Genomic DNA, 12082 nt, shown 5'->3' on the forward strand with positions numbered 1-12082 from the left:
CGATGCCAATGCTGACACCCAAATGGGCTCCAGATATTCCACTTCTGACCTAGCTTATGCAGTTGGAAAAGCAGCAGAAGACGGCCCAAGTGGTTGGGCCCTGCCTCCCATCAGGGAGAGATCTGGATGGAGCTCTAGAGTCTTTGTCTTGACTTGGCCCAGAATCTTGTTGTGTCCATTTGGGGAGTGAATCAGCAGATGGAAAGTGCTATTCCTCTCTCCCTCTTTCAAGTAAGATGTTAATAAATTTTGTGGAGTATCCTGGACTAGGCACAGATATGTCTGTTGCATATTTGTATAGTTTCATATACTTGTTTGATTCTAAGATGTATGTATTTATTTAAAGTCAAAGTGAGAGAAAGACAGATGGACAGACGGATAGACAGAGAGAGAGAGAGAGAAGGAGAGAGAGATGGATATTCTATCCTCTAGTTCATTCCACAAGTGGCCTCGATAGTCAAGGTTGGGCCAGGCCAAAGCCAGGATCCAGGAACTTCACTTGGGTCTCCATGTGGGTGGCAGGGGCCCAAAGATCTGGGTCATCATCTGCTGCTTTGACCAAGCCACTAGTGTGGAGCTAGAGTGAAAGCGGAAGATCGAGGCCGCAGATTAGTGCCCATATGGGATGCCAGTGGTGCAGGTGGTGGCTTTACTTAGTATGCCATAGCACTGGCCCCAGTTTCACATATTTCTTGTTAACTCTTACCAAAATTGTAACTAAATAACACCACCGTCGCTTTAAAATTTTAAAAATTGCCTTATTTACTTGGAAGGCAGGGCCTACAGATAGAGACTCAGAAGGAAGTGTTATTTCACTCCCCAGGTACTCACAAACAGCTGGAGCGGGGCTGGAAAGAAGCCATGGGCCCAGAACTCAGATACCCAAGCCGTCATCTGCTCACTCCCGGGTACATGTTAGCAGTAAACAAAGCCTGACTTCAAGTCCAAGGACTCGAACATGTGACGTGGGAATCCTAAGAGTTGGTTTAATCATCGTGATTTATACACACCCACAGTTGGAGTTTACACCTCAATACAGATGGACTTTAAACAACTAGGGGTGGGTGTTTGGCACAGCAGTTAAGCCAACGATACCTACATGCTAGGCTTAAAAACAGGCTCCACTTCTGATCCCGCTTCTTGCCATGTATACCCTGAGAAGCAGGTAATGCTTCAAGCATTTAGGCCTGTGACACTACTCTCTTGGAAGACCGTGATGGAGTTCTGGGCTGTCAGCTTTGACCTGGCCCAGCTGTGGCTCTTGCAGACATCTGGGGAGGGAACCAGAAGTTGGAAGTCTGTGTCAATCTCTATCTCTTTGCCTTTCAAATGAAAAGAAAATAACCAAATCAAAGTTAAACTTCACAGGCACCTAACTATAGTCCCTTGCACCTGGGGACCCTAGAAAAGTGATCAAATGAATACATTTGGAAAAGGGAAGATAAAGACTGTGACCAAGTCCAAATCAAGCAACACTTTCTCCTTTCTCCTTGGTTCCCACCATGTACATTAGTCACATTCTTCCACCTAACCATGTAAACACTTTCCAAATATTTGAGGAAAGCCATTGGTACAAAAGAAAGAGATTCAGAGGAACAAAAGTTCCTTGGGGAAGGTGCCTCAGCAGAGTATGTTACGCCTATGCCTGTAAAGCCGGAATCCTGGTTTCAGTACTGAATATTCCACTTTTTCACGAATTTGCATGTCATCCTTGCACAGGTGCCACGCTAATCTTCTCTGTATCATCCCAATTTCAGTATATGTGCTGCCGAAGCGAGCACCGAATACTTTACTTCTGAATCAGCTCCTGGCTATGGCATCTGGGAGAGCAGCAGAAGATGGCCCAAGTCCCTGAGTCCCTGCACCCATGGAGAAGAACTGGAGGAAGTTTATGGCTTTGGAAAATTGTTGGTGCCATCTACTCAGTGGAAGGCACATCAAAGTCATCCCTCAATGCAGCGGTTCCGCCCTGAGGCAGAGAACCAAAAGCAATGCAATGCACAGAAATGTTCCTAACAACATGGTTTGTAAAAGACCCACAGCTAGAAAGAACCCAAATGGCCACCCACAGGAGATGGATGAGCACACCGCACCATTAGGTGCCCAACAGAATCAAGCATCAATAAAAACAATCTACAGCCATATACACAATACAAATTAATCTCATAATAAACACACCAAGCCTTTCCATTACATCATGTTTTTCTTCATCTTAATTTTGTAAAAGATTTGTTTTTCTTGGAAAGGCAGATTAACAGAGAGAACGAGAGATAAAGATCTTCTTTCTGCTGGTTCACTCCACAAGTGGCCGCGACAGCCAGAACGGAGCTGATCCATGGCCAGGAGCCAGGTGCATCTTGTGGGTTTTCAACACAGATATAGTATCCCTAGGCTTTGGGCCATTCTCTGCTTCTTTCCCAGGCCACACGCAGGGTGCTGGATTGGAAGTGAAGCAGCCAGGACACAAACCAGCACCCATGTGAGACACAGGTGCTCCAACACAGAGGGTTAACCAATTGAGCCATCACAGTGGCCCCTTTTATTTTTTTTTTTTTAAATAAGGTAGCATTGAAAAGATCCATGCTTAGGTGGTGCAGCTACAAAGAGAAGCAAGGAAATGACCATCACAGAAGGGCAGAGTGGTGGTTTCCTCATAGAGGAGAAGGCAAGCAGGGGTCATTACAGGGCGCCAGGTGGAGAGGGCTCTGAGTGTGATAAACTTTGACATTTCTTTTTAAATTTGTTTTTATTTTAAGAATTATTTATGATATCATTTATTGAAAGACAGAAAGATCTTCTCCCTGCTGGTTCACTCCCCAAATGACTTCAATGGCCAGAGCTGTGCTGATCTGCAACCAGGAGTTTCTTCTGGGTCTCCCACACAGGAGCAGGGTCCCAAGGCCTTGGGCCACCCTCTGCTGCTTTCTCAGGCCACAGGCAGGGAGCTGCATGGGAAGTGGAACAGCCAGGACATAAACCAGCACCCATATGGGATCCCAGCACGTGCCAAGCAAGGATTTAGCCATATAACCACCATGCCAGGCCCTGTTTTACATTTATTACCTTGGGCACTGGTCACCCAGATATCTTCTCTGTATATATCATTGAACTGTACATATTTTGTGTTTATTCACTTTTCTAGAGGTATGTTGTATGTCAAAAAACTTTTGAGGGGTTGGTGTGACGGCGTAATAGGCCAATCCTCACCTGCTGGTGCTGGCATCCCAGATGGTGCCGGTTTGTTTCCCAGCTACTCCACTTCCTTATGATTTAAATTTTGTTTTTAAACATTATTTACATAATTGACAAGGATGTATGCCCCTGTGGGTCTCCAGTTAAGGTGGGGAGGGTTGATGTATGGAGGAAGTTGTACGGGACAAATGTTTCAATTTTTTCCCCTCCTGTTTCTCTAGTGAGGGAAGGGAAAGGGGCCGCTCCTGGTTGTCAGAATACATCACCTGAGGATAGAGGACCATTACCTGATGATGCCTCAGAGACCCCTATGTGGGTCTCTAAGTGAGTGATTTTGATAGTTCTAAGACATCATTGGTTCATTGTATAAGGACTGACTGAGAAAATTTTTACAAGGTCTATCGGTTGACCAAGTTCACCTTAGTGCATTCACAGGCCCAGGGACATGTTGCAAAGTTTGGCCAGGAGAATTGTCCAACTTGTTCTGTTCCCCCCCACCCGCCCCCGCCTCATGCATTTGAACATGCTGTCCACTGCACAGGCATCAGCAACTGAGGAGGCTCAGTCCCGATATATACATACACTCCAAGGTCATATCACATATATTGTGATTTTCACTGTGGCCAGAGTTTGAGTCCAGCTGAGGAGTCCCTCAACTGGAAACATTGCCTAGGGTAACCTCAGACTTCACTCTTGTGTGCACTAGCCAGTGCAGGGTAGGTTTGGTCTAACCTGTACCAGCCAACACACACATCACTGGATGCAGGTGCCTGATAAGTTCTGCTCCCAGCCCATCTCTCATGTGAACTTACGGGTGCTGCAGCCTAGCTCAGCCCAGCCTGCCACAGGCCTTGTCTTTATATACACCAGCAGGTGGCACAGCCTAGTTGGGATGACCCCCAATAGCCCTGCCAGGCCTGCACTCAACCCTGGATTTGCATGTTCCGTATATGTCTCCTTGTGCTAGCCCAGTCCATTTCGCATCCCATTTGGCTCTTGTGCATACCCAGGGGTGCTGCAACCTGCCAGTTCAGACCAACCTGCCCCCCAGATCCAGCCCACAGGAATCCAGTCACAGGTGCTGCTGCCTTGCCCAGTTTGGTCTGCCATCATCTCTGGTTCTCATAACCAATGGGAGCTGTAGCCTAGCAGGAGAGTATCCATAATTTTCCTATCAGGTCTGGATCTTTCACTTGCCATGGAATAACATGACTTACACTCAGTCCTGGCACATGTCAGAGGGTGCTTAGGCCTGGCCCAGCCTGGCCCACCCCCAGTCCCAGCTCTCATGTTTATCCATGGAAGCAGCAGTCCAGCAAGGGAGTCCCTGAAGTTCCCCTACCAGGCCCTCTCTCTGCCCCGGTCTTGCGTGTGATAGTGGGTGCAGCAGCCCAGCCTGAGGTGGCCCACCCCTTGCTCTCAGCTGGGTGCTGTGGCCTAGGCCAGCCAGGCTGCCCCCAGCCCCAGCTTTTGTGTATACCATTGGGCAGTAGGCAATGCTATTTAGCCCAGCCCAGGTCTCCCGCATGAGTGGGTGCCTTAGCTTGAACTGCACATGCCCTCCAGATTCACACAGGTCCACAGAAACCTCCAGAAGTCATCCCTTCCATGTCTAACATGGCCTCAGCTGTTCCCACTCCAATATGTCCCCCAGCCCTCTTCCCTAAGGCACTCTGAAGCCCTCTGCCTGCGGTACAGGGTGGTGTGTCCCGTCCTGGCATTCCCTGCCTCCCCCACTCTTATCTTGAAAAAAAGAAAAAAACCCAGCTGTAGGCAACTGCCTAGGTTTCCTGTACCTAAGCAAGCATTATACTGCTGGCAGAAAAGAAGCCAGTAGCTGGTGGACATTCTGGGCCTGGTTAATGCCAAATTTTTGTTAACTATACCAGTATACCAGCATAGTTGCCTGTTCTATTTTTCTCTGGGGAGAGGGTGGGTGGGGAGGGAGCCAAACATGGCCCAAGAACATCCACATGGGAAATCTGGATGAAACTCCTGGCTGCTGTCATCAGCTTGGCCCAATGCTGTCAACTATAGTCACACAGGGACTGGATCAGTGAATGGAAGATCTCTCTTTATCTCACAATTCTGAATTTAAAAAAAGAAAATAGTTGTTAAAAAGTGGCCACAGATGGAGGTTCTCCATAGGTGACTAAACATCCAACAAAAGTTTCCAAAGGAGGGAGCTGTAGAGCAGAAATCATATCAAGTGCTGGAGAAAATGTTGAGACTTCAGAATCAATGGATACATCAAGGGCCAAGAAAAATGGAGTTTCAATCGTTTAAGAACTATAACAGGAGGGCCCGGCACAGTGGCGAACAACAAGGAAAGCTTAGAACCAGACAGGAAACGGTCAGCATGGATTCACATATACCTTACTAGGTGGGACACAGAGATTAGATACTCCTCACTGGGGAATGGAAGATTTCTCTGCACACCCCTCCTAAAATAGTTCTACACCTCAACTGTTGACATACGCCTTGCTAGAGTTATAAGCCAGTTTAGACTATCCTAAAATCTGCCCAGTTCAGTAGAATTATGCTTCAATGCTATAGACTGCTAAATACTAAAATGAGAATAGACATGAGACAGCTGAATAGTATCCTATAGCCATTTTAAGGTGTATAGAAGCTGGTTGTATATAAACTAAAATTGAAATGTCAATGAAGTAGTCACAGGATGTGGTTAAGAACTTGCATTTTGTAACATATTGGTTACTCAATACCGTGACAATTAATTCTATAATGTTGTAAATTGTTGTTGATGTTATGTTGGGGCTTTTAATTGATCAGGATGATATTCTGCCAGCTCTACCTTCAGACCAGAGATGATCTCCCCAAGAAACCGTTGAATGTATCTGGACAATTAGATGCTGGACTGTTTGCTTGGTATATGCTTGCAATGAAAGACTCTCAACTGAATTTGATCTGCAATACTGCAACAAGGTGGAGGAATCCACCATGAGGTGTTGGGGGAATCTCAGAGCCTATGAAACTGTGTCACATGATGCAATGTAATTAATAATAATAATAATAATAATAATAATAATAAAAGAACTATAACAGGAGCAGACGCGTAGTTCAACAGGCAGGACCTTGGTTGAGACGCCCACTTTTGACATCAGAGTACCTGGATTTGGTTCCCAGCTCTGGCTTCTGACTTCAGCTTCCTGCTAATGCAGACCTGGAGACAGCCTAAGGTAACTGAGTTTCTGCCATTCACACAGGAAAGCTGCACTGATCCCCTGGCTCCTGGCTGTTGTGGGTGCTGGAAGAGCGAACCAGTGGATGCTTGCTCTCTTCTCCCCTCCCCCACCATCTGCCAACCCTTGCTTTTTGAATAAAGTGCGAGAGAAAGCTATAAGACCTTTATAAAACTTTAAAGCTATACAGCCAAGAACAAATCCCTACTACCTTATTAACAAAGATGCTGCTAGGTGTCAGATGGGCATTATGACTGTCAGCAACACAGGAGGCAGAGTCAGGGAGCAGTTTAATGCTTTACATTTCAGATTTTGAAAGGAAATGAATTCTGAACCTAGAAAGCCCAGCCAAACCACCCAACACTGTGGTCATAGAAAGGACAACTTTATACATACCAGTAAGGACTCAAAAACCATACTTCCAAATCCCTAGGAAAAACTGCTCATGATCCTGAACCATGAAAGAAAAAAAAAAAAAAACCAAAGCTAATGAAGTCAATGAAGTGGGAATGGGTTCTGCACACTGGATGGTACTATGGCAACACTGTATTAATCAACACAGATTTCTTTTTTGCAAAGTTGTATAAAAGGTGTAGGAATTACATGTGACTGGATGGGTAAGAAGTCTTCAGCCTATGTTCAAGCAGTTCAGAAAACAAGCATTTGAACCATCCTGGTGACAGAGTTAGAACTTGAACCCAGGCTCTCTGCTCTGGGTCGGGGCAGCCCAAGCAGCTCACACCGACAAGAACCACCCCCCGCTTTGCCCTGCTATAGAAAATTAAAACATGGTATCATTATTTACTACATCTCAGTCACTCAGGGATTTTTCTTTTTTTTTTTTTTAAAGGTGATTTGAAAGTCAGTTACAGAGAGAGGAAAGACAGAGGGAGAGAGATCTTCCATGGTCAACAACCATGGCTGACAATGATTGAATTTCAATGTTCAGTTGATGGTTTTTAACTTGAATCAATTTACTTCAACTTAAACTGTTTATATTTTTTTACTTACATTAAAATTTGTAATTATTTAGGGCCCGGCGGCGTGGCCTAGCGGCTAAAGGCCTCACCTTGAACGCCCCGGGATCCCATATGGGCACCAGTTCTAATCCCAGCAGCTCCACTTCCCATCCAGATCCCTGCTTGTGGCCTGGGAAAGCAGTCGAGGACGGCCCAATGCCTTGGGACCCTGCACCCGCGTGGGAGACTGGAAGAGGTTCCTGGTTCCCGGCATCGGATCGGCACAGCACCGGCCCGTTGCAGCTCACTTGGGGAGTGAAACATCGGATGGAAGATCTTCCTCTCTGTCTCTCCTCTTCTCTGTATATCTGGCTTTCCAATAATAATAAATCTTAAAAAAAAATTGTAATTATTTAAAAATATCCATCCATGCATCAACTATTATTGTCTCATGTCCTAACAGTGGAATAGGGGTCACACTGAAAGATACAAGTGTGATGATCCCACAATGGCTTAAAATCATAGGAAATGAAAATGTGCATCCCTGTCTTGTGTTTAATAATCAAATCCACTCACAAGTTATTCAATTTAAAACACCTGAATATTTGGGTTTAACTAAATAAAACTTAAATGATCTTTTAAAAAATGGATAGGCCCTGGCAAGGTAGCACAGCGACTAAAGTCCTCACCTTGAACGTGCCCGCCGGGATCCCATATGGGCACCAGTTTTAATCCTGCCAGCCATGCTTCCCATCCAGCTCCCTGCTTGTGGCCTGGGAAAGCAGTTGAGGACGGCCCAAAGCCTTGGGACCCTGCACCCACTTAGGAGATCCGGAACAAGCTCCTGGCTCCTGGCTTCAGATTGGCTCAGCACCAGCTGTTGTGGCCACTTGGGGAGTGAATCAGCAGGCAGAATATCTTCCTGTCTCTCCTCCTCTCTATCTGCCTTTCCAATAAAAATAAATAAATTTTTTAAAAAATCATGGATAGGTTGATCAATTCAATAATTATCGATTAATGTTTAGCCATGGCTCCCACAGGCCCTCTGTTAATGCCCAAGATTATCAGGGCAGAAATGGGACTCTAGAACTTGGATGGCATCCCTGTAACAGTTGAAAGCTTTAAAAAATGCCTCCCAATAATGATACAATTTCTTGAATTAAAGTGGTTCGTCTTTGAACTACTGTAGTAAAAAGATTCAACTTTGACCAAAATCTTTTGTACAATTTAAGACTTAGTTCTACTTACAGGCTTGATTTTAAAAAGTGTGTATTAAACATACCCTAAGCATTCATGTTCGTTGGAGAATAATTGTGTTTACAAGAATAAATATGGCTTGGTCTGTTTTCAACAATCCCCTCCACTAGCTGAGTATCTAAAATGACTGTTTTCTTGATAAAGGATGAAAATCTCAATTATTCATTAACCCAATGAAAACATTTTTTATTAATCCAAGAAAGCAAAGCTTGAAGTGTTCCAGTGATTATACTGTTGAATCAATTTCCTACTTGCTTTTGAAGGCACCTTCCTCTACCAATATACCACCTCTTACAGGGATTAGGGGAAGGATAAGAGAGTTCTCTGAGAATACACAGGGTCCTAAGTGGAAACAGAGTCTGATGCCGCATCTAATTAGCACTCTGTTATCTATGCACAACCAGAGGTGCAGTCTATAGGGTTGCCCACCAGCTATTTCCCAGTGTCGAGCCCCCATCGGCCTCTGCAGAGCAAGTGGCCTACAAGAAGCCTGAATGGTTTACTGGTTACCTCTGGGGATCAAAACCCTCATACGCCATTGCTGCTCGGCCTTTTGGCTAAGATCAAACGTAAAACCCTCATACCCTGAAGAACATTTTTATGTTGATATTTTTCCAAAGTAGGATTACCAATTTATTTAGTGGTTTTACTTAAAATGTGTAAAAGAAAATGATAAATAATCCAATAAACAACTTCATAATGCAATTCAGCCTTTATTTGAATTTCTCCTGGTAAGAGCACTCAACATTTAAGAAAAACAAACCAAGTTGAGATTTTATTGTAAAGGTAGTCCTCTTGCAGCAGGTGAGAAGCTGCTTCTTATATGCAATGTCAACGGGTGGGACATACTCTATGTTAAAACTGCCATCCAAAAAGCAGGATTTAAAGAAATAAATACTATGATAAACATGATGTGTTTTATAGAACAGATATATCTCTGAATGCCACTCTGAACATGGAAACAATATATGTATTAAAAACCACACAGGAAAACCAAATGTTCTATTTCTTCTATAAAGTGGCTTCAAAAGCAACTTGCCAGTAAACTCAAACTTTCACACATAGGACTAAAAAAAAAAAAATCTCGCCTACTCCCCCCCCACACACACACACACAAAAGCACAGGTGGTTGATCTGTGAAGAGCCATGTCGGCAGCCCTGTACGTCTCTCTCTGACATGGAAGCCCAGGTACATAGTCAACGTTACCTTCCTAAAGTGCATCTCTTGAAGAATTGTTTGGTAACATTGCAGTATCAAATATAAAACACTTAACACAAGACATGCAATAACAAAGTTAATTCATTATAGTGTACAGTTTTTGAAACTACTTTTAAAACTTCCAATTCACCAAAGAATAAAGATGTCAAATACAGTAGCATTTTCATTCTCCGACAGTATGCATTATCAGCTTTTGTTATCTGGCCAATCTTTTGAGAGTCGAACAAAACTAATGCAGTCTGGACAATATTTCTTCTGATTATAATACGACTCCTCAGGCAGGACAGTAAGGTGCAGACAGACAGGTTAGATTTTTGGCAGTTTGGGTGCATTGACCACAGGGTTCTTCTCCTGCAGGTATCTCCTGCCTGCACTCTTGTAATCATAGGTGCAGCTGTGAGCTTCTGCATAGCGATGAGAGGCACAGAAGTTGTTTCCACATCTAAGGCACAGGAAAAATGTGTGTGAATAGTCACATTTCCGGGAAAGTCTGCTCTCTCTGGAAGAGAGGAGTTTGGCTTCGGGCAGACAGCCAGCAGCCCTCTGCTCTCATTCACAATCTCAGCACTGGCACTTGCCTTCCGCTCAACAACCGCACAGCAGGCCCCAGAGAGCAAGCCGACTGTCTATGCATCTAAACTGGAAGCTTGCACTGCCCGCTATTTCTCTTCCGTCTACTATATCTGCAAGGACTTTGGATTTCTGAGAAATTCAGTCTCATGAGCCAATTCAACAAAGTCAAATCTATACCATGAAAGAGCTGTTAAAAAATATTCCTACTATCATGATAAGCCATTTTCCTTTGAGCAAAACGCCCCCTAAAATGCAGCTGTTGTTTTCAATACCCACTCTTAACCTAAGGCAAACACCATCTTTTGGGGGCAATCAATGCTAATTTACAGGGAGAAAAATAAACCCATTATTCATATTAATCTGTGCAGCAACAATAATGTACCATAAAACAGTGAGCATTTGTAGTAAGTCAACTTTAAATCTAGCCTTCTAAAAACAAAAGGCTCTCCCAATTAAAAGGGCAGGGTGGACATGCTTCTGCCTTCTGGAGCCCTTGGCCCCTCGGTTTCACGATGGTGTGGAGGGTCAATTTAAATCATGGTTTATTTTTGCGTTATCCCCTAAATGGGTCACCCCAGAGAAGGCGTCCTGGCCAACCTGCCTGCATTCGTAGCTAGTAGCCAATCCTGTTTTCTTGCCACAAAGAAAACAATGCGTGGTCGTTTTCTTCTTTGTCTGCATAGGGGCTTTCACAGGTGGCAGATGATGGGAGCCTTCTCCTATTTAGAAACAGACACTGATTAATACAGGCACATAATTCTCAAAATGAGATGCTATAAAGCAAAAGGCAAAACGCACTCTGCCTTCAATAACATCAATGCCGTGAATATTTAATCTGCACCTTTTTATATTTGTTTATAGACTGCAAGCAGAGTTTCAGTGGAACTGTTTTTAAGCTTACACTGGATTTCTGCTAATCAGGGCTGGCCTTTGTAAGATGTTTTGGAATCGCCAACGTTTTTGATTATTATAAAGAGTGCATCAAATCTTGAGATTATCAAGAAAAATGACTGGTTTAAAATCCTATCTGAGAAGCCCTTTGAGAACATCATACATATAATAGAATTATCCTGTTTATCCTCCCCAGAGAAACACTAAACTAGCATTTTCGCCCTACACTACAGAGAGCAAATTCATCAAGCCATGAAAGTACGTCATGCATCTCTCAAAACTTCAATGTGTCATTATTTTTAATACAGCATGTGTTTTTCTCCCTATGTCATAAAGGATCTTAAGGACAAATTAATTCACACATGTAAAAATCATCTTTTTTTAAAAAAAAGTTTATTTAAAAGGTGAGGAGATCACAGGTGTAAGTGGGGCATGATGGAGTGGAGAGAACCAGGGGATGGACAAGAGAGGAGGGGGAAATGTTTCTGTATCGGTGGGAAGGGAGCTGGTTCTTCCACATCAAGGAGGTTTGACGGCATGGCCTCAGATCTCAGATGAGGGGAAGTATCTCCTGAGAGAGGGACCCCTGACTGATAGGCAGGTGGGATTTACAAAGGACTGGGGCAGTGCGGCTTCCATGCTGTGACTCTAAGCCAACTACCTACCTGCTCTGTTTCATTTCCTCTTCACATTTTTTGACTCTTAATCTAAGGGTTGCTCAAGGATGTAAATTTGTCCTATTTTCTGTGGTTACTATCTGCTGACTAGGGGAACAGGGTTTGCCTATT

General features: G+C 44.0%; 1 protein-coding gene and 1 non-coding gene across 5 annotated transcripts in view; both read right to left on the reverse strand.

Moving 5' to 3' along the window:
- Positions 1-1674: 1674 nt before the first annotated feature.
- Positions 1675-1781, reverse strand: LOC118759463 (U6 spliceosomal RNA). The gene has a single exon (XR_004996198.2). It is a non-coding gene; the product is annotated as a U6 spliceosomal RNA (small nuclear RNA).
- An 8112-nt stretch (positions 1782-9893) lies between these two features.
- ZFAND4 (zinc finger AN1-type containing 4) overlaps positions 9894-12082 on the reverse strand; it is a 47962-nt gene continuing 45773 nt past the window's right edge. For all 4 annotated transcript variants that reach the window (XM_058671837.1, XM_058671839.1, XM_012930781.2 and 1 more), the window contains 2 exons: positions 11005-11122; positions 9894-10272 (listed from right to left, as the gene is read on the reverse strand). In XM_058671837.1, coding sequence (XP_058527820.1) covers positions 10137-10272; positions 11005-11122 — 254 coding nt within the window. In that variant the 3' untranslated portion in view covers positions 9894-10136. The remainder of the gene's footprint in view (positions 10273-11004; positions 11123-12082) is intronic.

Source organism: Ochotona princeps, chromosome 13, assembly GCF_030435755.1.
Source record: "Ochotona princeps isolate mOchPri1 chromosome 13, mOchPri1.hap1, whole genome shotgun sequence".
NCBI classification, from domain to species: Eukaryota; Metazoa; Chordata; class Mammalia; order Lagomorpha; family Ochotonidae; genus Ochotona; species Ochotona princeps.